Source organism: Cherax quadricarinatus, chromosome 66 (assembly GCF_038502225.1).
Source record: "Cherax quadricarinatus isolate ZL_2023a chromosome 66, ASM3850222v1, whole genome shotgun sequence".
NCBI lineage: Eukaryota > Metazoa > Arthropoda > Malacostraca > Decapoda > Parastacidae > Cherax > Cherax quadricarinatus.
The window spans coordinates 14128875-14153544 of NC_091357.1; the positions used below are offsets into that span (position 1 = coordinate 14128875).

Below are 24670 nucleotides of genomic sequence, written 5' to 3' on the forward strand. Positions count from 1 at the left end.
TACCATCAGTAAATATATTAATACAAATATTTTGGTGCCTAAAACCTTAACATTTATCTGCATTTGTATTCTAGAATATTTAACCAATTATCAAACTAATCAAGCCCTGTATGACCCTCGTGGTTTAGTGCTTAGTTTTGATTATATCTAACTAATCAAGGCTTTTTAACATACCAGCCCTCTCTCACCAAGGTAGGGGAACCCAAAATATAAGAGGAAACACATTCACCATCATTCAATCTGTCTTGCCAGAAGCATGCTGATATCACAATTCAGTTTGAGCCTCTGAACTGCAACCTCAACCATCCTTTAGAGTGCAGGCACCATACTAGTCAACATTACACGAGATATTCAACATATGATTAGGCTAGTTCTACACGTTCTTTCTTTTTCCTATGCCTTTTTCTCATTCCTTTAATTTCCACCACATTTTGTTGCTGTGATTCTTTAATTTTCTTGCTCTTTTTACAGGATAAAGGGTTTGGATTCTTGGGTTTCTTCTTCTTTTGTGGTGGTGGTTCATCATCGTTTCCAATATACTGACGTTTAAGACACTTTAAAGTTTTTTTTTCATGGGCTGTGAGCATTCTGGAATAATAATATTAAAGTTAAAATGAAATTAAACTATAATACAGTAGTTCAGTTAAGAAACAGGCTTTTAACCCTTTCAGGACCCAGAGGCCAAATTTCCAAGTGTGCACCAGAGTCCAAGAATTTTCAAAAAAGAATTTTGTTATTTTTTCTTATGAAATGGTAGAAAATCTTTTTCTGAAGGTAATAAAACAAAAAGTACGAAATTTCATGGAAAATTGATGAAATTACGCCCTCGCGAATTTTGATGTGTCAGCGATATTTATGCATTGGCAATTTTGCCGACTTTGACTCCCATTTTAGGCCAATTACATTATTCCAGTCAACCAAATTCTTAGCTATTTCGCCAGTATTACTTCTATTCTATCGATTGAGTACAAGAAATCACCACGTCAACTGTTTCAACTACAAAATAAAGTGATTGGAATTTGGTAATTTGGCCAATTTAATGCAAATTTCAAAATATTCCAATTTCAAAACAGGGTCCAGAATAAACAATGCAGGCATTCCTGGCACTAAACTAACATTTCCTCTGTTCATTAGTTATGTTTTCAGGCTTTACAAATGAATTCCATTTTGATTTTTTATTAACATAATGAATTTTTATTCAAACCAAAAAATAGAAGATTTACTGTTATGCAATATTGCAATAATTGTATAAATAATATCACCACATTTGTGAACATATATTAGACCCACCAGCTGCGTATATTAGACGTGTGAGATCATTTGTTTACTTTTGAACATAGGCAAAAAATTAACATTTCCACTACTTTGAGCTCAGTTTCAAGCCATTTCAAATCATCTCTATTTCTGTAATATATCTTCCAATCTATAAAGTGAGACCAAGAAATTGCAAATACAACTATGAAAAACATACAAAAAAACACTGCAAATTCGCTGTTTTAATCGAAAATTACGGTCTCAGTTTTTTCTCACTATGCACTGTATGCTGCAGGATTTGTTTTATGTAGTGCACACATACCACATAAATGTATTCTCTCATATCTAGGCAAAAATATACCGCTCACAGCTTATCGGAGTGAGCTGAGCTCATGGTGTAGATCTATGGTTTGGACCCTCAACTCAAAGCCATAGAACTACGGCACGGACCCTGAAAGGGTTAAATCTGGTGTCATTACAAACAAAAATATGCAATGCAATTAAGCCCAATGAACCAAAAAAATTATCAAACTATAATTACAATCCTTTTCTTATTAAGTGATACACAATATTTGGCTTCAATCATCTGTAGGCATGCTACATATAAAACCCAAACTACTATTACGGTAGATATAGAAGGAACAATGGCATCCACGTATATCCACTAGATACAGTACAACACTGTTGAAAATCTGAGGCCAATCTAATTAAGCATCCTTGAGTTATAAATGAAAGTTTTGGAGAAAAAATGAAAAATGTTGCCAAGAAATGTTCCAAAAATAGGAAAGCCTATCCTATTTAAACTTATTTTTTTAGTTTTGCTTTCTTATTCAGATTTTATTTTAAATTCTCAACAACCTGTTTAGATTTTACTTTAAATTCTCAACAATCCTATACAAAAAATATTTTATTTTTATATTTTTAAGAAAATCTGCTTTCATAGAAGTATAGTTGAAATTATTGGCAAATCTTATAAAATGCATTGTCAATAACATTTTTAAGCCAGTCAGAAGTGTTTGTTAATTACTGAATAAAAAATGAATATCACTGTATTTTCTGTTAAAGTGCAAATTGAGACTAATGCCACTAAATGGCAGAATGAAAATTTGAAGCCAATTAGATGAGTCATTCTCTAGTTATGGCACAGATTCCAATAATTCCAAGTTTAGTTTACTATTATCAATAAATTTGCTTGCATGCAAATAAAACTTAGGGCTAGGATAGTACCTATATTAAAATACATCATTCATCAAATACTGAAGCTGTTCTGAAAAGATGAACTTAAATTTATTTAACATGAATAAAAATATCACTATTTTACACCTACACATCTGAATTTCATTCTCTGTAGTATTTTTTGCTCCTTTTATGAACATATGAAGCTACATCACTGAGGATTTTGCAAGTTATACAAGCTATTCCAGGATGCTGGGTACAGGTTCAACAACTTTGGTCACAGGGTATGTGAACATGTTAACAGTTTCAAGAATTTGGTCACTGTTACCATACACAAACGCTGAAAACTTGAAGCTGTTTGGATGAGGCCTAATAGTTTATTTATATTTTTATTTTTATTAACACAGCGGCCGTTTCCCACCAAGGTAGGGTGGCCCGAAAAAGAAAAACTTTCACCATCATTCACTCCATCACTGTCTTGCCAGAGGCGTGCTTACACTACAGTTATAAAACTGCATCATTAACACCCCTAAGAGTTACGAGCACAATAATATTGAAAAACTGGAGGAAAAAAAATTAAAGCAACCTCTTAAAGGTACCTTTCTGGAATACCTAATAATAATACAGTACAGTAGTAGTAGTAGTAGTAATAATAATAAGTGCATCAAATGTGAAAGAGGGGTAGGGCTGTTGGGAATGTTAGTGAATGTTTTCTACTGACAAATTGGAAATTGCGTGTGAGGCTGTTTTACGATATGCGCTGATTTACATGAGGATGACTGTCATATTATGAGAGGGTTTACTGTATTTTAATATAAAAATACACTGGACAAAACCAAGTGAGGTGTAATATCTCCTGCCTATCTGCCACCTTGTGTGTATACAGTGGAACCTCAGTTTTTGTATGCCCTAGTTTGTACGTAAAACTACAGTTATTCTCTATAAAATGTATTTTTTGTTAATATTTTTGGGTGTCTGGAACAGAACCAATTAATCCGTTCCAGACACCCAAAAATATTAACAAAAAATACATTTTATAGAGAATAACTAGTTTTACATACACACTAGGGCTTACAAAAACTGAGGTTCCACTGTAACAGTACAATTTTTTTTTTTCAACAAACCGGCCATATCCCACCAAGGCAGGGTGGCCCAAAAAGAAAAATGAAAGTCTCTCTTTTTAAATTTAGTAATTCATACAAGAGAAGGGGTTACTAGCCCCTTGCCCCCAGCATTTTAGTCGCCTCTTACAACACGCATGGCTTACGGAGGAAGAATTCTGTTCCACTTCCTCATGGAGATAAGAGGAATTAACCAAGAACAAGAACTAGAAAGAAAATAGCAGAAAACCCAGAGGGGTGTGTATATATATGCTTGAGTCCTGGAAATGGGAAGTACAATGCCTGCACTCTAAAGGAGGGATTTTGGGATATTAGCAGTTTGGAGGGATATGTTGTTTCTCTTTATACGTATATGCTTCTAAACTGTTGTGTTCTGAGTACCTCTGCAAAAACAGTGATTATGTGTGAGTGAGGTGAAAGTGTTGAATGATGATGAAAATATTTTTCTTTTTTGGGGATTTTCTTTCTTTTTGGGTCACCCTGCCTCGGTGGGAGACGGCCAACTTGTTAAAAAAAAAAAAAAAATGTATGTGTAGTGTGACCTAAGTGTAAGTAGAAGTAGCAAGAAATACCTGTTATCCAGCATGTTTATGAAACAGAAAAGAGACACCAGCAATCCTACTATTATGTAAAACAGTTACAGGTTTCTGTTTCACAGTCACCTGGCAGGACAGTAGTACCTCCCTGGATGGTTGCTGTGATTAAAATTTTTAGAGAAATAATACTAAGCTTGCACACCAAATTATGTTTAAGAAGTGAATTCATTTTGTGTTTCAGACTCAATATTTCTTTAATATATTATTGTTTGGTCATTACTGCCTTAAGTAGAGAGAGACAGCCATGCAGCTAGAAAAACAAGTAGTTGAACCATATTTGCTGGTTGACCATCAGCAAAACTGTTTGGTAATTGAAGGAAGCTCATGAATTTGGAGGATTATTGTACTGTATTATGCTTTAGGTACATTCAGATTTCTTTTTAAACTGAATACTTGAGTACTAAGGTGAATAATGTACTCACTTAAGAGACTTCTTAGCCATAGCTTGGGACTTTTCTGTGGGATACTCCAAAGTAGGTGCACTACGATGAAGGTACAGAATGGGTGCACCAGTCACATACTTATGAATACGCTGCCGAAGCTCGTTATCTTGTGATGCGACAATATACCTAAGATAAAAACCTCTTATTATATAAATCATACATAACACTTTAACTTTTTATGTTAGTACTGAATACACAAAATTGGAAAATACTTTTAGTACTTAAGACCCAAGATCACCACACACATTTTATGTAAAAAATCAAGATTTTTTCATTTAATTGCTGTAAATATATGTATGTATATTTAAGTATCCCTTGAGTAAAATTCTTCCAAGTATTTCAATACTTTGGTGCAGTGGATGCCTAATAATATAACAAAATATTTTACTAGGAAAGGTCTTCACTGCAAGTGTAACTCAAAGAATATACAAAAAATAAATATGTTATAATTATAAAATCCTACTTAGCTGGGTTGCGTTTCTTGAGAAGTGACTTAATACAGGAAAAAGCTGGAACAGGGCTACTCTCATGTCCACACTTATGGACTGGAAACTGCTTTACTACTATCCAAGCACCACGTAACTTTGAACCTGAAAAATGTACATATAAAGATTCGGTATATTCCTCAATAAGGAGACAGAATACTCTCGAGGTGCCCTTTAAAAATAAATTACACGTACATGGTTAGTGTATTCATAAATTCTTAACACACCAGCGGTCTCTCACCAAGGTAGGGTGACCCAAAAAACACACTTTCACCATCACTCATTCCATCACCATCTTGCCGAAGGGACGTTGACACTACAACCTGGATGCCCTTCAAAAATGTAATATCCCCCACCACTCCTTCAGAGAGCAAGCACTGTATTTGCTTTGAATCCATTCATAAATATTACCATGCTCACACGTTAACATAATGTCAAGTCATAAAAACACTTGCCTTCACTAATATCTAACACGATCAGACATGCTCATTGGATGTTGAAGCTCTTCGCATACAAAACCTCCTATACTCCCTCCTCCTAACCTTTCTTAGGACAACTCCTACTCTGCCTTCCTTCCACTACAGATACATACCTCCTCCATGTCATCTTATTTTGCTCCATCTTCTCTTAATCTCCAAACCACCTCAATAACCTCTCCCAGCCTTCTGGATAATAGCTTTAATAGCCTCACACTGCCTTCTAATCTCCAAATACAAATTCTCTACATAATATTCACACCATACGTTGCCCTCAGACACAGCATCTTTGCTGTTTCCAGCATTCTACTGCAATATTTAAAACCCATGCGTCACACCCTTATAAGAGTGTTGTTACCATTATATTCTGATATATTTTCCTTTTTGCCTCCATGGAGAACATTCTTTTTTACCTCAGATGCATCAGAACACCAACCTTTTTTCCTTGTCAATTCTGAGTCACCTCATTTATTCTTAGACCCATCTGCCACCCTCCCAAATATCTGAACACGTTCACTTTCTCCACAGTCCATCCTTCCAATTTGATATCCAGTCTTTCATTACCTAAATTTTTTGTTACTCTTGTCACCTTGTTCTTTCCTATGCTCATTGTTAATTTCCTTCTTTTGCATATCCACCCCAAATTCATCTACCAACCTTTTCAATGTTTTTTCAGTATCTCACAAAAGCACCACGTTATTGTCAAAATGCAACTGTGACAATTCCTACTTTGTATTACATTATTTTTCTTTTAATCTTTTAATTAACGTTTTATGTTAATATTCATATATATACAGTATGCTACCACATCTGAAACCACATTAACCTCACATTTTAAGTCTGTAATTACTGTCCTTATAGTAAGTGAAAGAATAACACATCAGTGAAGCTCCAAAAGGTTCAGTACTTGGCCAGGGTTTGTTATACATTATTATTATTATTATTATTATTATTATTATTATTACAGTGGAACCTTGGTATGCGACCTTAATTCATTCCAGAAGGCTGTTTGAGTGCTGCTCCGTTTGAGTATCGAACAAGTTCTTCCCAACCAATTTTCTGTTTGGTTGGCTGTTATCACTAATCTTCGTAGGCCCCATGGTGACTTATTTATACAAATCCATAATACAAAAAAAAAAAAAAATATGTGAAGAAACACGAAATAGTTTACAGCAAAGTTATGGCAGGTCGTATTTGTTTGGTCAAGTGCTGAGCTTTGTTTGAGTAGGGAGCTGGTTGTATACTGAGATTCCGCTGTATTACTATGCGTGTTGTAAGAGGTGACTAAAATGCCAGGAGCAAGGGGCTAGTAACCCCTTCTCCTGTACAAATTATTAAATTTAAAAAGAAAAACTTTTGTTTTTTCTTTTTGGGCCACCCTGCCTTGGTGGGATACGGCCAGTTTGTTAAAAAAAAAAAAAAAATCTTGGAAAAGTACTAAACTCATGGGAGTCATAGAGTGCAAGGGAAATGGGAGGCAATCAGGCTTGGTTAGAATAAGGAACGATGTGACAGGTTTCAAAACCAATATATTGTACTCATAACATAACGAACACTTCATGAATATACAAATACTTACTTATTTTACTCATTTTTTCTACCTCCAAGATGATGCATTGTGTTGTAACTAATTTAGTCTCAGCTCCTAAATACTTTGGAATCTGCTCGCTGATTTTTACTTTAACCTGTGGATAAAAAATAAAACACAAATTGTATATGCATGCTACCTATTTTTTTTTTTTTAACCTCACCATCCATTTCCCAATAAGGTAGAAAACATTTGCCATCACTAATTACCTAAATAATTATCTTGCCAGATGTGCATGGACATCACAATTCAAATGTCCCTTTAAACCACAACATATCTACTGAGTACTAATATACAGTGGGCCCCCGCCTAACGATCAGCTCCCAACTCGACCAATTATGTAAGTGTATTTTTGTAAGTGCTTTTGTAGGTGTATTTTTGGGGGTCTGAAACGGACTAATCTAATTCACAATATTCCTTATGGGAACAAATTCGGTCTATAACGGCACCCAAACAAACTTCTGGATTGAAATAATATCGTTAGGCGGGGGTCCACTGTAATATTTACTTTCCATTAATGAAGTAAGAGCATTAATTTATCCTCAGAATACTATGCACTCCTGTTCAATCTGCTTATCTTGAGACATTCCTTTTATTAGGAGTTACTGATGCTCCATGAAGGGAACGAAACTAATTTTGATAATGGTGACAAGAAAACTGACCTAACAATGCCATGTAACATCAGTACTTTTGGAAATAAAGTATTATAGTGTTACTAAGTTAGCCTTTGCTATACCATCATGTGTCACCTTTGTATGCCTGTAATGATTACCAGTAGTTACACTTCATTCTGTGCTCTACACATCCTGAAACATTAATTCAGTGGTTGATGTCACTAGTTCCTACTGGTCACCAGTTAACATTAAATCTTTTCACTTGAGAAGGATGAATTACATGCTCTGTGATATTACTATTGCTCCAATGCATAACTAAGAATATACAGTCTAATGAAAAGCTCTTAGTTCCAACTAACTTAAATGAATGAGGTTCAATTGCATGTGAGATTTAACAAAATAAAATCTTTATATATTTGTATTAATAATGTTAAGGTAAATATACATCTATTCCTCTATCTAATAGATGCACTGATTGCAGCAACTTGCAAAGATTAGTCAAATTAAATTAATACATTGTAGATACAATATTAGGCTCGGATTTTTATTTTGTTGAGGTATGTATATACTGTAATGTCAAATTGATGCAGAAATTGCTTACCTCTAAAGCAGCTCCACAAAAAGTAGCATCCAGCAATACACAGTATGGTGGTTGTAGGCCAAAGTTGTTTTTAAAAAATCCTAGCACATGTTGAACTCTTTTATAGCGTTTGATTTTCATTGCTCTACCAGAGTTATCTGAAAAATTAAAAGAAATTATCTCAATAAGTTTTTGATTCAAAGTGCACATGCTATGCATTTCTCAAGATCCCATCCATCAATATAATAAATCACACAGCCAGTACTGAGACCTAATATGCTGGGTTAGGTTATATTAATTCCTCTACAATGAATATAGTAGCCAATGTTTATCTTACAGTTTGGTTAAAATATTAAGTAAATCAATAATTAGTGATTTTCCATGGCACCATGACTACAGCAACTACTGTATATACAATCAGAGTTTGTAGGAAATAATACAGTGAATGTAATACACCCAAGAAAATATATCCAAATTCTTATGTATATGCATAGGAATTATACAGCACCTAGGAAATGTAAGGCAATCAGGACTGAGTCAAGGAAAGGCAGGGTAAGTCCAATTCCTTGGATCAAAAGCCCTTTACCAACATTAAGGAACCTCCCTTGAGGATTATTATAATCATGTGGGAGCGCTAAATCCTTAGGATTATACAACGCATGTGGGGGGAGGGATGGAAGGTATTCAGGCTCAATTCAGGGAACTTGATCCCTAGATCAAGAGCCCCTCACCAGCGTCAAGGAACCTCCCTTGAGGAGAAGTAAATCCACAGCTACATGGATGTAATTCACCTTACAATATGGCCAAAAACATTTAGGTCTTTCATAGCCACATGATAAACGTTATAACATTCATGATTATAATAACTAATAATAACATTCATGAACAATATTCAAACAATGGTGGCTACTACCAATAATATACTCTCAGCTTGGGTTGTGCCTTCCTCTTACAACATGAAGGACTCGGGTTAAATCCTGAGTGGAAAACTTCTTGGGTTGTTGTTGGGTTTATAAGGGCAACAGAGCGTTCATGCCGTATCGAACCCGACCTCCTAATGTACGAGTAAGATATGTTAGTAAGTGAGTAGGTTTATTTATTTATTTATTTATTTATTTTGTCTTTGCAAACAGTACATTGAGATTTTGTATTTACAATAGTGGGTTGCAATGCAAAGAGAGCCTCTATTAGGCCTAGGCATTATGGGCCAACTTAACATTATTGGCTTACAGACTTATTATTATTAAAGATTCGCCGGTATTCTCCCGGCCCAGGCCTTTTCCAAGATAAGATAAGATAAGATTTCGTTCGGATTTTTAACCCCGGAGGGTTAGCCACCCAGGATAACCCAAGAAAGTCAGTGCGTCATCGAGGACTGTCTAACTTATTTCCATTGGGGTCCTTAATCTTGTCCCCCAGGATGCGACCCACACCAGTCGACTAACACCCAGGTACCTATTTGCTGCTAGGTGAACAGGACAATAGGTGTAAGGAAACGTGTCGGAATTTCCACCCGCCGGGAATCGAACCCGGGCCCTCCGTGTGTGAAGCGGGAGCTTTAGCCACCAGACCACCGGGCCACTGGTGGTGGCCCAGCTTTGGCTCCCTCTTTAGGGAGTGTCTGAGACCTAAGTCTCCCATGGGAGGAGGCACAAGTACCCCGTCATCTTTGGGACCAGCTGTCCCCAGGCCTAGCCACAAGCTAGGCCTCTCTGGTCTGCCATCCCCGCCCCAAGGGGGCTAATGGGAATGACAGTCTTGTGAGCTGAAATCTCGGGCTCAGGCACCTACCCTACCCTAGAAGGGCTGGGCATGGTGTCGATCGCTTACAGACTACTTAACACTAAGGATTATATCATAGTTGTACAGTAGGATAGTAATTATATCATAGTTGTACAGTAGGATAAATTGTGCAAGAAAGGTATAAAATACGCCCAATTAGTGATCAAAGAAACTAATTTCCGCAGACGCAAGTGCCTCGAATCAGCACTGATCGCTGTTTCGAATACAATTAAACAAAACAACGGCAGCCTCACCATCTCTGAAGTCTTAGCGAGAATCCTCCTGAAAACAGTAAACCCTGCCATCACATAGTCTCCTCTGTTATACTACACAAAGCACATTACAGAGAGTGAACACTGAAAAAGGCCTTCTCTATCCAGTCTATATTTGTCCAACCTATTTTTATGTTACCCAAGTAATAGCTTTTATATCCTTTTACTCATGTACGAATTAATTGCTCTACCATATTGTCACTACTACTACTACCACTGATCGATACCATGCCTAACCCTTCTAGGGTAGGGTAGGTGCCTGAGCCCGAGCCTTTAGCTCATAAGACTGTCATTCCCATTAGCCCCCTTGGGGCGGGGATGGCAGACCAGAGAGGCCTAGCTTGTGGCTAGGCCTGGGGACAGTTGGTCCCAAAGATGAGGAGGTACTTGTGCCTCCTCCCATGAGACACTTAGGTCTCAGACACTCCCTAAAGAAGGAGCCAAGGCCGGGCCACCACTTGGAAAAGGCCCGGGCCGGGAGAATACCGGCGAATCTTTAATAATAATAATAATACCACTAGTGAACAACGAAATGGTACCTCACTAGTATTGCACCTCACTCTGAGCCTTTATATACCCTCTGTGTCCATATACTGTTTGTATTGGCTTGACAAAGCTCCTGGAGAGCGAAACGTTGCCACAATAAAATGTCACATTAGTTGCACTTGTGTCATTTTACTTTACACATAAAGAATATTTATACATCATAATGCTGCATGTAGCAGTGTATATGAAAGTGAGGAAAAGGGATTTATTGGTAAAAATTTGCTTTTAGTCTCATAATACTGTAACTAGAAAATATGTATGAAATAATAACAATATACGATGTTTACATTGATACTAATATTTTATTTCAGATAACAAACCCAAACCGAATAAAAGAGTCCTGTTTGAATTAAAGCGTTCAAAAGGTGATTCAGTCATAGTCCCTCACAGTGGAGTACCTTTAATGTGGATTGGTAACCAAGTATACAGTTGTCACCTTGGAAAACCAAGATTCAAGACAAAAGATAAATTTTCCGTAAAGAAGAAAAATTATCAACAGGTAGGCCAAAGTAATGGAGGTTTACATTAGTGTGCATAATCACTAACTTGTACTGTACATTACTTTCTCTTGCATCCCACTCCAGTGTTGTGAAGAAAAACATTTTCATATCCTTTTGGAACTTTTTTTTTTTGTGTCCTCTCTGCAATTATAATACAGTATCTTCTTTTGATGGTGCTAAGCAATCATCTTTGTTTCCCTGTAATATATAGCCAGCTATTTACTACTTCTATGGTGTTTTGTGATTTGTGTGACTTTCATAATACAGTTTATAGCCAGCTGCTATCCATCCATTACTCCCATTGTGACTGTGCCTCTCATTATATATATTTTACATATATTTTTTAAACACACCAGCAATCTCCCACCGAGGCAGGGTGACCCAAGAAAGAAGAAACACTTTCACCATCATTTGCTGATACCATAGTTCAGATGCCCCACCAAAATGCAAATATCTCAGTGCTTCAAGATGAGTCTCTCCCCTCAAGGAAGGCTCCTTGACGCTGGTGAGGGGCTCTTGATCTAGGGAATTGGATCTGTGCTCCAGTTCCCTGAATTAAGCCTGAATGCCTTCCATCCCCCCATAGGCGCTGTATAATCCTACGGGTTTAGTGCTTCCCCCTTGATTATAATAATAATAATTCAAGATGAGTCATGATCCTTTTCAGTAAATAAGTCAACTTTTCTTACCAGAAGATATCTGAAACGTGGCTGGAAGAAGTGTAGAAGCCTTCAAGAGGAAACCGGACAAGAATCTTCACCAGGTGCCAGATCAACCAGGCTGTGATGGATATGTGGGGCAGTGGGCCTCCAGCAGCAACAGCCTGGATGACCAGGCAAGCACCACGCGGGGCTCAGAGAGTAGAGAAACTCTCAAAACTCTTCGAAGGTATATCAAAGGTATATACCATAGTTCAGATGCCCCACCAAACTGCAAATATCTCAATGCTTCAAGATGAGCCATGATCCTTTTCAGTGAATAAGGCAACTTTTCCAACAGTTTGCAGTGACTCGCATATCTCTTTCATTGTCAGTATTTCACCTTCAGGCTTAAGTTCCTCATCCTTATATTTTGTTCTCTGCAGCTGGGAATTTAATTCCTGCATCATTTCCTCTGCACTTCGTTCCTCATCACCATTTTTCAAGATTTCATGTATATCATCATCTCAGGTTTGTAGCCACCTTCAGAGATAATGCTAGGTAGCTCGGCAGGAACTTTTCTGCAGCAGCATAGTCAGCAGAGGCACTCTCCCCACTGAACTTTATAGTATGTAAAACACTGTGTATTCTGAATCTGTTAAACCCTCCAGAACTAAATGTGCACTCATTTTTGGGCTGTTCTTCCTCCTTACACAATATTTTATGATGTGGCCTGTTCTTTCAGGCTACACATTTAGTAAACTTTCTGATTTATTTAACTGTATTGACCAGTTCCTCATTCTTTTCAATGTGTCTCATTGAGATTTACTCATTGCACAATCCCTTATCTTCACCTCATTTCGTCTTCCTCTCTGCTCTCTAGTGACTATTTCCGTATCTAGATACTTCTTGTATTTTTGTGAGCCTTATACTCATTATAATTTCTTATATATTTGTATGTGATTGTACTGTATATTTTTGGTTTTGAAATAGCTAATGATTCTTTTCTTACTTTCAGATTGATGATTTATATATAGATAGACCAAAGAAATTACCCCATCAAAAAAAGTTGGCTGCCCTGCAACATTTTCTGTAACTAAAATAGCAAGATTCCCAGACTTGGAGGTACTGTAGTATGTACGTACTACAGTACTACACTGCTCTTGTTATTCCTGTCGTACATTATTCTTGCAGTTTCTCTCTTCTCATACACTGTTCTTGTTGTTTCTCTCTTCTTACATACTGTTCTTCTCTTCATATGTTCATGCTGTTCCTCTCGTATCCTATCATGTTCATGTTGTTCTTCTCTTCTCATACACTGTTCTTGCTGTTCCTCTCATATCATGCTCATGCTATTCCTCTCTTCTCATACACTGTTCGTTCTGTTCCTCACTTGTATCATGAGCTTGGTCTTCCAGATGGCTATGTTGTTTCATTCTCAGTGTGTTTCACATTACTTTCTAACACTTAAGTGGTTTTTCTGTCCCTGTTAAATCATTTAGTTTGTTACTTTTTGTTTTTAACACTCCTCCTTCCTATCATTTACATTTTTAATTGTTGGCCTCTATGAATAACATTATAGCATTTTGTACATGCTGGTAAGATAATCTCATATCTTATCATATTTATCCATTTATAGAAATGCATAATTTTTTTTTTTACAAACAGAACATATCCCACCGAGGCAGGGTGACCTAAAAAGAAAAACGAAAATTTATCTTTTTAAACTGAGTAACGAATACGGGAGAAGGGGTTACTAGCCCCTTGCTCCCGGCACTTTAGTCACCTCTTATGACACTCATGGCTTACAGGGGAAGAATAATCTAATTAAGTCTGGTTAGTCAGACACAACAATGCATCACTCTATTAATTAATCACATGGTAAAAGTGTAAGTTCCCTGAGCTCTAACTTGCTGCTACACTTACTCACATCATACAGCCTGTCACCATTGACCTCTTCTGAAGCCTTGCACTTTCCTGACTAATATCCCCTGTCAGCTTATCATTTATTCATCTTGGTGATCACAGCAGATGTTTAACTTGCAACATTAGGTATATATTTATATCAGACAATTTTTGCTCATTTTACTTATAAATAATCTCATTAAAAATAACAGTACAGTGGTACCTTGAGTTTAGAACTTACGTATTTCGTTCCAGACGGCTGTTCAAGTGCTGTTACCGAACGAATTTCTTCCCATCAGGAATAATGTAAATTAGATTAATCCATTTCAGACCCCCAAAACTACACTTAAAAAAGCACTTACAAAAATACACTCATACAATTGGTCTAGTTGGGAGCAGTTCTAAACTCGAGGTACCACTGTATGTGAAATTACTTCAGTAAATTGATACTGACCTTTCATGTTGCATGCATTTTTCAGGTAAATGACGAGAGTAAATGCAACAGTACAGTGTCTGCAGAACTACAAAATGCTTGGGCCAAACACCCAGAGAAAGTGCGCTTTTATGTTGAGTATTATGTCAAGCGACCCAGGCTGGAAGATCATCAGGGACACATCTTTGGTGACGCAGTAAATTATATCTTTTTAGTTAATTTTAAACATATATTACATATTGTATATCATATTCTCAGTGACTTGACTTAGATATTACATATAAGTACAGAATTATGAAAATTTCATATACAATAATGTATAATAAGTATCTCTTGATGCTATCTTTTATCTAAATAAATATCTTGTTCTTACCTTGAGTCACCTTCCTAAGACTATGGCCATGACAGAAAAGCCTTTAAGTTAACCATATTTAAACATGTGGAGATCTTCAGAGAAACTATTTTATATATTGCAATCTCATTTCAGCAAAGCCCTCTCCATCCTTGCTTCCTATTATTATAAAGCACATCCAGAGAGAAGATTCAGCTTGAACACAATTGCCTCCTCTTTCTGCTCACAGTGCAAGGACCCATTTAGAGCCCAGTATGCTGAATCATACTTATAAGAAGCACTTTACAGAACTTAGACCTACTGTAACTACTCAGGAAGCAACATTATTAGCTGAACATTATGTAGCGTCTGTTAAATGGCAGTATAAGCTTTCACTCGACTCTTGATGAAAAAATACACTCTAGATTCAAGAATACCTTAGTTCAAGTTGTTGGTAATTTTAGAACATAAGAAAGAAGGACCACTACAGCAGGCCTCCTAGCCCATGTGAGGCAGGTCCAGTTCTACTGGCTTAAGCCAATGCCCTAACCTAGTCAGGCCAGGTCATATTCACTTAAGGAAGGAGCATGGCATCTGACCTATAAGTACAAGCTAGTCAGGTCCAACTCACATTCACCCGCACCCACTCATGTGTTTATCTAACCTATTTTTAAAACTACACAACGTCTTAGCTTCTAAGACGGTACTTGGGAGTTTGTTCCACTCATCCACAACTCTATTACCAAACCAGTGCTTTCCTGTATCCTTCCTGAATCTGAATTTTTCCAACTTAAAGCCATTGCTGCGAGTCCTGTCTAGGCTAGATATTTTTAGCACACTACATCCCCTTTATTTATTCCTGTTTTCCATTTATACACCTCAGTCACATCCCCCCTAATTCCATGCCTTTCTAGAGACTGCAGATTCAGGGCCCTCAGTCTCTCCTCATAGGGAAGATTTCTAATACATGGGATCAACTTTGTCATCCTCCTTTGTATGTTTTCCAGTGCATTTATATCCATTTTGTAATATGGTGACCAGAAATGTGCAGCATAATCTAAATGAGGCCTAACCATGGATATATAGAGTTGAAGAACAAATTGAGGACTTATATTATTTATACTTCTTGATATGAAGCCAAGAATTCTTTTAGCTTTATTGCAAACACTTATGCACTGTTGTCTTGGTTTCAGATTACTGCTAACTAGAACTCCTAAATCCTTGTTGCAATCTATATTATTTAGTTTATAAGTGGCATGGTTATTTTCCTGTCCAACATTTAGAACTTTGCATTTGTCCATATTAAACTGCATCTGCTACTTTTCCAACCACTGCATCAGTCTATTCAAATCATCCTGGAATGCTCTAATGTTCTCATTAGAATGAATTGGATGGCCTATTTTGGTGTCATCAGCAAATTTGCTTATGTTGCTATTTATTTCCTCATTTATGTCATTTATGTAAATTGTGAACAACAAGGGGCCCAACACTGAATATATAGTATGTCAAGCTGTGGTCTTTCACCTTTCCCTCCCTCTCTTCTTCCCTTCCCTTTTCTTCCTTCCTTCCACCCTCTCTCTCTCCCTTATATGGACATATGTACATTGAATATACAGTACTTGAGGAATTGGAGGGAATTGGATCTGTGCTCCAGTTCCCTGAATTGAGCCTGAATACCTTCCATCCCTCCCACATGCGCTGTATAATCCTGCGGGTTTAGCGCTTCCCTCTGATTATAATAATAATAATAATAATGCAGAGAGGTGTGGTATTAAAGGATAAGAAATCTAATACAAAGTAGGAATTGTCACAGTTTGCTTTTTGGTGATGGCACTGCTTTTGGGAGAGACTGAAGAGAATTTGCAAAAATTGGTGGACACATTTTTGGAAGGTAGGTAAGAGAGGGAAAGTAAAAGTGAACATAGGAAAAAGGAATGTGATGAGGGTAACAAAAAATTTATGTAATAAAAGGTTTGATATTAGATTGGGAGTGACTTTTCTATTAAAGATGAAGTGAACCACAGAACTGACGAGAGGTAAAAAGGTAGGTGGTGCATTGAAACACATTAACATTATCCATGGAGGCAACAAGAGGAATGTATCAGAGTACAGTGGTACCAACACTCTTATATGGGTGTGAAGCATGGGTTTTAAACATCGCAGTGAGAAGGCTGGAGGCAGTGGAGATATTATGTCTGAGGGCAATGTGTGGTGTAAATATTATTCAGAGAATTTGTAGTATGGAGATGAGAAGGAGGTACAGGGTTAATAGTATTATCACCCTTTATATACAAAAAAGTGACACAAGTGCTATCTCCAATCATTGCAACACTCTTTAACAAATCCATCGAATCCTCCACCTTCCCTACAGTACTCAAAATAGCAAGGGTCACCCCGATCCACAAAGGAGGAGACCAAACAGAGTTGAATAACTATAGGCCAATATCCAACTTACACCCTCTCTCAAAAATCTTCGAAAAATTAATTCATAAACGAATCTACTCCTACCTTATCTCCCAAAACATACTCAACCCCTGCCAATTTGGATTCAGGCCTAATAAAAATACTAATGATGCTATTATACACATGCTAGAACATATATACACTGCAATAGAGAAAAAAGAAGTCCCACTGGGGATCTTCATTGACTTACGTAAAGCTTTTGATACAGTTGACCATGACTTGCTCCACGTAAAATTGTCACACTATGGTATAAGAGGGCACTCCCTCAACTACCTCAAGTCATACCTCAGCAACAGAAGCCAATATGTGTACGCAAATGGGGCAAACTCTTCTGCGCAACCAATTACAGTTGGTGTCCCACAGGGAAGTGTCCTTGGCCCTCTTCTCTTTCTCCTATACATAAATGACCTTCCAAATGCTTCGCAATTACTCAAACCCACACTATTTGCAGATGACACTACATACGTCTTCTCTCACCCGAGCCCAGTCACACTAGCCAATACTGTAAATACCGAATTACAGAAAATATCTACCTGGATGAGGACTAACAAACTTACACTAAACATTGACAAAACCTACTTCATTCAGTTTGGTAACAGAGCTACAGATGTCCCTCTTAACATAATGATAAACGGATCACCTATCACAAAGCTAACAGAGGGAAAATTCTTAGGAATCCACCTTGATAATAGACTCAAATTTCATACACATATACAACAAATTTCTAAGAAAATTTCCAAGACTGTTGGCATACTATCGAAGATACGGTACTATGTTCCACAGTCAGCCCTCCTGGCCCTATATCACTCTCTTATTTACCCCTATCTCACCTACGGAATTTGTGCATGGGGCTCAACAACAATTAACCATCTCAGACCACTAATTACCCAACAAAAGGCTGCAGTTAGAATGATAACAAATTCTCACTACAGGCAGCACACTCCACCAATATTCAATACACTAAACCTACTCACCATACAAAACATCCATACTTATTACTGCACCTATTACATACATAGAACACTTAACTCTGATATTAACCCTCCCCTCAAACATCTCCTTGCCAACCTCAACAGAACACATGACCATAACACAAGGCACAGATCACTCTTTGATGTTCCTCGTGTTCATCTCACACTATGCAAAAACTCAATGCACATAAAAGGCCCTAAAATCTGGAATTCATTACCTGTAAATATAAAAGAAACACTACCTGTTTATAAATTCAAGTCTCTACTCAAAGATCACTTACTCACCCAAAACCAAATAAATACTGAATAACTGAACCTTATAAATTGTATATCTTAAATGTTTCTCACAATTATATCACATAAATGTTAAACCTAAAACCGAATCTAACTTTATTATTTTTTAAATACACTACCTAACAGAATCCTTCATATGACTGAATGCAACCATATGACCTGTCTTTGTAATACTCACTTGTGCTTTATAGTAATCTGTTTACATTAATGTTTTATCACTGACTTCATCATTGCTTAGTTAATCTTAAGTTAATTTTAAGCCAGCCCGTAATGCTATGCATAGTATAAGTGGCTTTGGCATGCTGCTCTTATCTGTATTTTTTTGTACCTCTGTATGTGTGCTCAAATTTATAATAAATAAATAAATAAATAAAGGCTGAGGAGGGGTTGTTGAGGTGGTTAAGACATTTAAAGAGGATGGAAGAAAATAGGAAGGCTTGGAGGGTGTATATATTTATAGTGGGGGAAGGCAGGGGTAGGGGTCACCTCAGGAAAGGTTGGAGGGGGGTAAAGGAGGTTTTGTGTACAAAGGGCTTAAAAATTCAGCAAGTGTATGTGAGCGTGTTAGACAGGAATGAGTGGAGGCAAGTGATTTTTATGACTAAACATGCTACTGGAGTGTGAGGTAACATATTTGAAGGGATTCAGGGAAACTGGTTTGTCAAACTTGAGTCCTGGGGATGGGAAGTACAGTTCCTGCACTTTGAAGGAGGGGTGGGGGGGGGGAGAAGTACAGTTCCTGCACTTTGAAGGAGGGGTGGAGGATATTGGTTTGATCCGTTTGAACTGTAGTATTGACGCCCCTCTGGCAAAACAGTGATGGAGTGATGGTGAGTCTTTTTTCTTTTTCTGGGGTTACCCTGCCTCGGTGGGAGACAGCTGGTTGGTAGAAAAAAAGAATATATATATGCATGTACGTATGAATAGCCTAGAAAGTGACGTAGTGGCGGAGGGAACCATACAGGTTAGATAAAGCTCATGGAGCAGGGCTAGAGAGAGGACCTAGTCGCAATCAATGGAGGCGGGGCCAGGAGCTATGAATCGACCCCTGCAAGCACAAATAGGTGAGTACATACATACATATACTAAATTCAGTGTTGCTACAGGCGTACATAAGTAATCAACAATGACTGGTGCTACCATCCTATTTCTTGGATAAAATAATGGTTCAAATCTTGCTACATATAGTCTCCAGGTCCCGTTATGATCAGTATATTTTTAGCTCTTTCCCGTGAATATATTCTAATATATTAGAATATATAAGATATTTCTATAAAATCAAATAGTGTGGCTTATGCACTAAAAAAAATATTTTCTTTAATGTTTCACAGAAGAAAAAAGAAAACGTGAGGTGAGAATATTCCTGGAAACTGAGTGGGTCAACAAGCCCAGAAATTCACATGGCGGCCAGAAAGATGGAGTGGGACGGCTCTTGCTCCAACTCTTCTGACATTTCCCTTTTGTTTAAGAACGTTAGGTGTCCTAGATGCTCGGCTTCTTATAAGTTCAAAGGTAACTGTAGTCTAGGTAGTGAATAAATGAATTCTCTTGCAGGGGATGTTTAAAATGAAGCTTGAAGGTGTTTCCCTCGTGGGGCGGCTGGTGACGGATGCCATGAGACTGAACCGCACTTTAGGGAAAAGGTCCTTGATGCTGCGGAAGGTCTTCAGGGGAGGTTCCTTGATGCTAGTGAGGGGCTCTTGATCTAGATAATTGGATCTCTGCTCCAATTCCTTGAGTTAAACCTGAATGCTTTATATCTCAACACAGGCTCTGTATAATCTACGCCCCTCAAGGAAGGTTCCTTGATGTTGGTGAGGGGCTCTTGATTTAGAGAATTGGATCTGTGCTCCAGTTCCCCGAATTAAGCCTGAATGCCTTCCACATCCCCCCCCCCAGGCGCTGTATAATCCTCCGGGTTTAGCGCTTCCCCCTTGATTATAATAATAATAATGTATAATCTACGGGTTTAGCGCTCCCAATAATACTGAAGTGCTCTTGATCCTAGGATTTGGAGCTAACCTACCATTTCCTTAAATGAAACTCCCATTTCCCAGGGGCTGTATGATTTCTACGGGCTTAGTATTTCCCTTAAATCGCCCTTCGTTTCTCAGCTTTGTCTACGATGTATAAACGAAGTTATCATTGACATTGTCTATTTTGTCTTATCTATCAGCTGCCTTTTATTTGTAATATTTTTTTTACCTTATGGTAAACATTTATTTTGTGTACGAATAATAGATCAAAAATATAGTGGGATGGACAAAGTGGGATGAAACCCAGACGTAATCTTCCTCATCCTCTAAAGAAACCTATGTAGAAATATAATACTAAATAGTTTCACGAAGTGTAATTCGACGTTATACCTCATATACATTCTCAAGAGAGCTTCCTTGATGCTGATAAGGGGCTCTTGATCTAAGGAATTGGATCCTGATCTACATTTCCTTGGCTTGAACTTTATAAATACTTAAGAATTACTTATAATGAACTTTGGTGTAATAGTTTGCCTAAGGAAAGATTAATACAGTGATTGTTCTAAGCAACAAAACTGCTGTTTATAACAGATGTGTTAATATGAAATATAACAGTATTGTCTTCAAGCAAAATACTATAGGTCATGCATCATCACCAGTCAGCTACACTGACTTTAAAAGTATACCACATAAAAATTAAAATTTTTAAAGATTTTATAATGTAGGTAGCAAGGGCTTTACAAAAGTTAATTCTTGTATATATATTTTTTTAATTTCACATCAATTACTAATTTACAAATGGTTTTTATTTGTACTCTCTTATGTATATCTGCTGTATACAGTATTCTAAAGTATCCAGGTCTCCAGGTAATCACTATGATTTTTTCTTCTGTTGAATTTACTAGCCTATAATGTACTAATTTATCAATCCATATACAGTAATTCCTTGAAGGTTTTAATTTTAGGGAATTCTGATGTTCTTTACCTAAAGCAATTTCCATTCATTCACAGATGTAAAGAACACTGGGCTCACGCACTTCCCAGTGCTCCTATCATGTGGCCATGGTGCATGTGAAATGTGTGTTAGGAAATCACCTTACACCTGTACTATATGCAATCAGGTTGGTGTTAATTTTGTTTAATTTTATTTTCTAATCCATAGTGGGTTTAGCACTTAGTTATAATTGTAATTATACTAATAGTAATCCTTGTAAGAACACATCAGCATGCATACTAAAATATATTCACACAAATTATAACCCTATCAAAAAATAAACCTTTACATAGTCCCACCAACAATATAATGATACACACCATACTAGTGTTCTCATTGCTGTGTCCTTTTCTCTGTGCCATGGGCAGGTTGGGCAGTATCTAAACATTAAGTGAAAATTCAGACACCGGACTTCTAGAAGCATGTCTCATAGTACAAGTTTTTGTAGTCCTTAATAAACTTAATAAAAATTCCATGAATAAAAACATTAGTTGATGTGTTATACGAGGTGTTAATAAATAACTCTTCAAAAATGGGGCATCTAATTTGAGAAAATTGGATTATATTAAAGTTTGCAAGGATAGGTAGGTTATGTTTGTCAGGAAACAGGATAAGTGTTTCCTAATGTGGGTCTTAGTCATATGACTCTTTGTAAAGTAAAAGGACACAAGTGCAACTAATGTGACATTTTATTGTGGCAACGTTTCGCTCTCCAGGAGCTTTGTCAAGCGGATACGCTTGACAAAGCTCCTGGAGAGCGAAACGTTGCCACAATAAAATGTCACATTAGTTGCACTTGTGTCCTTTTACTTTACATATTATTGGTAATTCTACCAACATTATTACAGTATGACTCTTTGTACCAGTCAAATGATGACCCACAGTTCGAGCTTTTGGTCATCTGACCGAGGACTTCCATTGGCTTACTGGTCCACCTCTTTAAAAATCATGGTTATGATTATAACCATTATTAGTTATTATTCACAAGGAGAATCCTTTGTGATGTGTTTTAGAGGCTCTACCTTTCAAACAATTTTTTCCTTCATTAAAGGGATAATTTATATTCCTTTTCCTTGGAGAAAGTGGCTAGAGTAATTGCTGTGCTGTATCTGCATTCTGCATTTTATGTAATGTTTCATGTATCACACTCCCCTACTCTTGATCACCTTAACGTGGTGATGGTTTGAGTTTGTGCCTAGTAATAAGGGCTGCTTCTCTGGAAAGATTGATACTCTCTCTTCAAGGTGATTTTCTGACTAAGAACTCAGCTTCTTCAGCATAAATGGTGAGATATTTCCACATTTGTATAAATTTACTGACACTTAAGGCAAGTGACATGGAATGAGTTATGGATATGGATTGTGAAATGTAAGAACTTTACTAAAAATAGTTTTACTTGTTATGGGGTTAAGATTCTTGTAATATGGCCATGAATGTTTATAACAGTAGCAGGTTTATAATGATAGTGTAAATTTGATAGCTAACAGTTCTAGTGCTTGTAAAAGAAAAGTATAATGAATTGTCCCTATTTTATATTCACATTTAACACTTAATTTGGCAAATGTTTGCATGCAAAATGTTTATTATGTATGTCTGTTATATAATTCCTAAACTGTGTCCAACATACTAGTATGCTGGTGATGTCTGTGTATTATGGGTGCCCTGTGGTCTGGTGGCTAAAGCTCTAGCTTCACACGGCAAGGGTCAGTTCCCAGCGAGGGTAGAAACATTGGCATGTTTCTTTACAACAGTTGTCTATGTTCCCCGTCAGTAAAATGGGTACCTGGGAGTTAGTCGACTGGTCTGGGTCGCATCCTGGGACAAAACTGACCTAATTTGTCCAGAATGCTCTGCATAGCAAGTGGCTGTGTACGTAATAGTATGTCATTGATGTAAGCTAGGCCTGTATACCTTGTACATGTCCTTGTAGAAATAAAGATATATTAGTATACACACAATTTATCATACCTTAAAATATACCATCTGCCAATATTTTTGAACATTTTTTTGCACTAATTTATACTGTTTATTCCAGATGGAGAAATGTTAGGATATGCATTTCCCTTAAAAAACACCTTGAAACACAATTAATTTCAAAAGACACTAGTGTACTGAATGTTAAACGTTAAAAACAACAATAAACTGAAAAAAAAAAATCGTGATTTTATAGCTTTGAATTGTAAATCATAAATGTCATTAGCACATTTATGCCACTGTTGCCAATGAGTGATTTTTTTTTTTGTGCTAATTTAAGCACCTCATAAAATTGTAACTTTTTATCAGATTTCACTCATTTTTCTCATATTCATTTTGTAAAAATGCAGTCTTTCAGTCTGTTAGAAAAAAAAAAAAATTCAAAATCTTGCCATGCAAACACAGGAAATTTAATTTCAGGGCATGCCATAGTTAAGGGGTTACATATTAATATGTTGCTAACTTAAGTTCACTTTAAGTTAAATAAGATAATGTAATAGGAAGTTCAGTACTAAAATAGTTTTGGCTGTTTATGTTGACCTCTATCTCTAGTGATAGACTATTTTAGAATAGTTTGAACAATACAGTATCCTGTCAGAGGTAAGGAGCCCTTAATTGGGTAAATCTAACTCTGGGCGAGAGCAACACTTGGTTGACATTACCACCCATTCATTTCCGCCTCAGATTCTTCAGCATCTGCTGAAGAGTCTGAGGCAGAGAAATTATGCAAATCTCACTTCCATGCATGTTTTATTTGTGCCTAAGTGGTTTTTCACTTTGCCTCTTTTTAATTAATTTTTTAGTTTGTAAACTCCAGGCATTAAAGTATAATCTGTATCTTTCATCTTGTCCAGATTACAGAGGTGCAAAAAGGCCAGTTGCCGAAGCATTTGTACATCTTGGGACTAGTTACAGCAGGAAGAAATGAGTAAGTAATCAGGGGTTTTCCTGATTTAAGATTTATTATTATATAGTAATGTTCACAAAACATGTTTCTCTATGAATTTGGTAGTGTATTGCACCTAATGAAATTTACATTAAATTGTAACTATAGTGCCGATAATGCCATTCATCACTTCTTGGAAGTAGTATAGTGGTTCATTGCTCTGAGACTCCTCATAATTTATCAGAGTACAGTGGACCCCCAGTTAACGATTTTAATCCGTGCAAGAGGGCTCATCGTTATGCGAAATAATCGTTATGCGAATGAATTTTCCCCATAAGAAATAATGGAAATAAAATTAATCCGTGCAAGACG

General features: G+C 36.8%; 2 protein-coding genes across 4 annotated transcripts in view; one reads left to right on the plus strand and one right to left on the minus strand.

Annotated features, from left to right (window-relative positions):
* Window positions 1-9384, minus strand: LOC128704103 (rRNA-processing protein UTP23 homolog). 2 transcript variants are annotated; one of them, XM_070099110.1, is made up of 6 exons: window positions 9258-9384; window positions 8355-8491; window positions 7131-7236; window positions 5054-5180; window positions 4570-4716; window positions 1-588 (listed from the first exon to the last, which is right to left on the minus strand). In XM_070099110.1, the coding sequence occupies exons 2-6, from the start codon at window positions 8472-8474 to the stop codon at window positions 363-365; spliced, it is 726 nt and encodes a 241-aa protein (XP_069955211.1). In that variant the 5' UTR covers window positions 8475-8491; window positions 9258-9384; the 3' UTR covers window positions 1-362. The 2 variants fall into 2 exon arrangements, with proteins under 2 accessions (XP_069955211.1, XP_053655107.2); XM_053799132.2 differs by having other exon boundaries at window positions 9247-9383.
* Window positions 9385-19833: 10449 nt separating this feature from the next.
* Window positions 19834-24670, plus strand: part of LOC128704109 (RING finger protein 17) — a 297172-nt gene continuing 292335 nt past the window's right edge. For both annotated transcript variants that reach the window (XM_070099113.1, XM_070099112.1), the window contains exons 1-3: window positions 19834-19980; window positions 21456-21565; window positions 24267-24340. In XM_070099113.1, the coding sequence (XP_069955214.1) occupies window positions 19869-19980; window positions 21456-21565; window positions 24267-24340 (296 nt within the window). In that variant the 5' untranslated portion in view covers window positions 19834-19868. The remainder of the gene's footprint in view (window positions 19981-21455; window positions 21566-24266; window positions 24341-24670) is intronic.

Bases quoted from the DNA above. Each gene is read 5' to 3' on its own strand.
- LOC128704103 (XM_070099110.1), bottom strand. From the start codon at position 8,474: ATGAAAATCAAACGCTATAAAAGAGTTCAACATGTGCTAGGATTTTTT. The intron at 7,237-8,354 runs GTAAGCAATTTC...TTTTATCCACAG, and splicing joins TTTGTGGAGCTGCTTTAGAG to GTTAAAGTAAAAATCAGCGA. The intron at 5,181-7,130 runs GTAAGTATTTGT...TACATTTTTCAG, and splicing joins AGAAAAAATGAGTAAAATAA to GTTCAAAGTTACGTGGTGCT.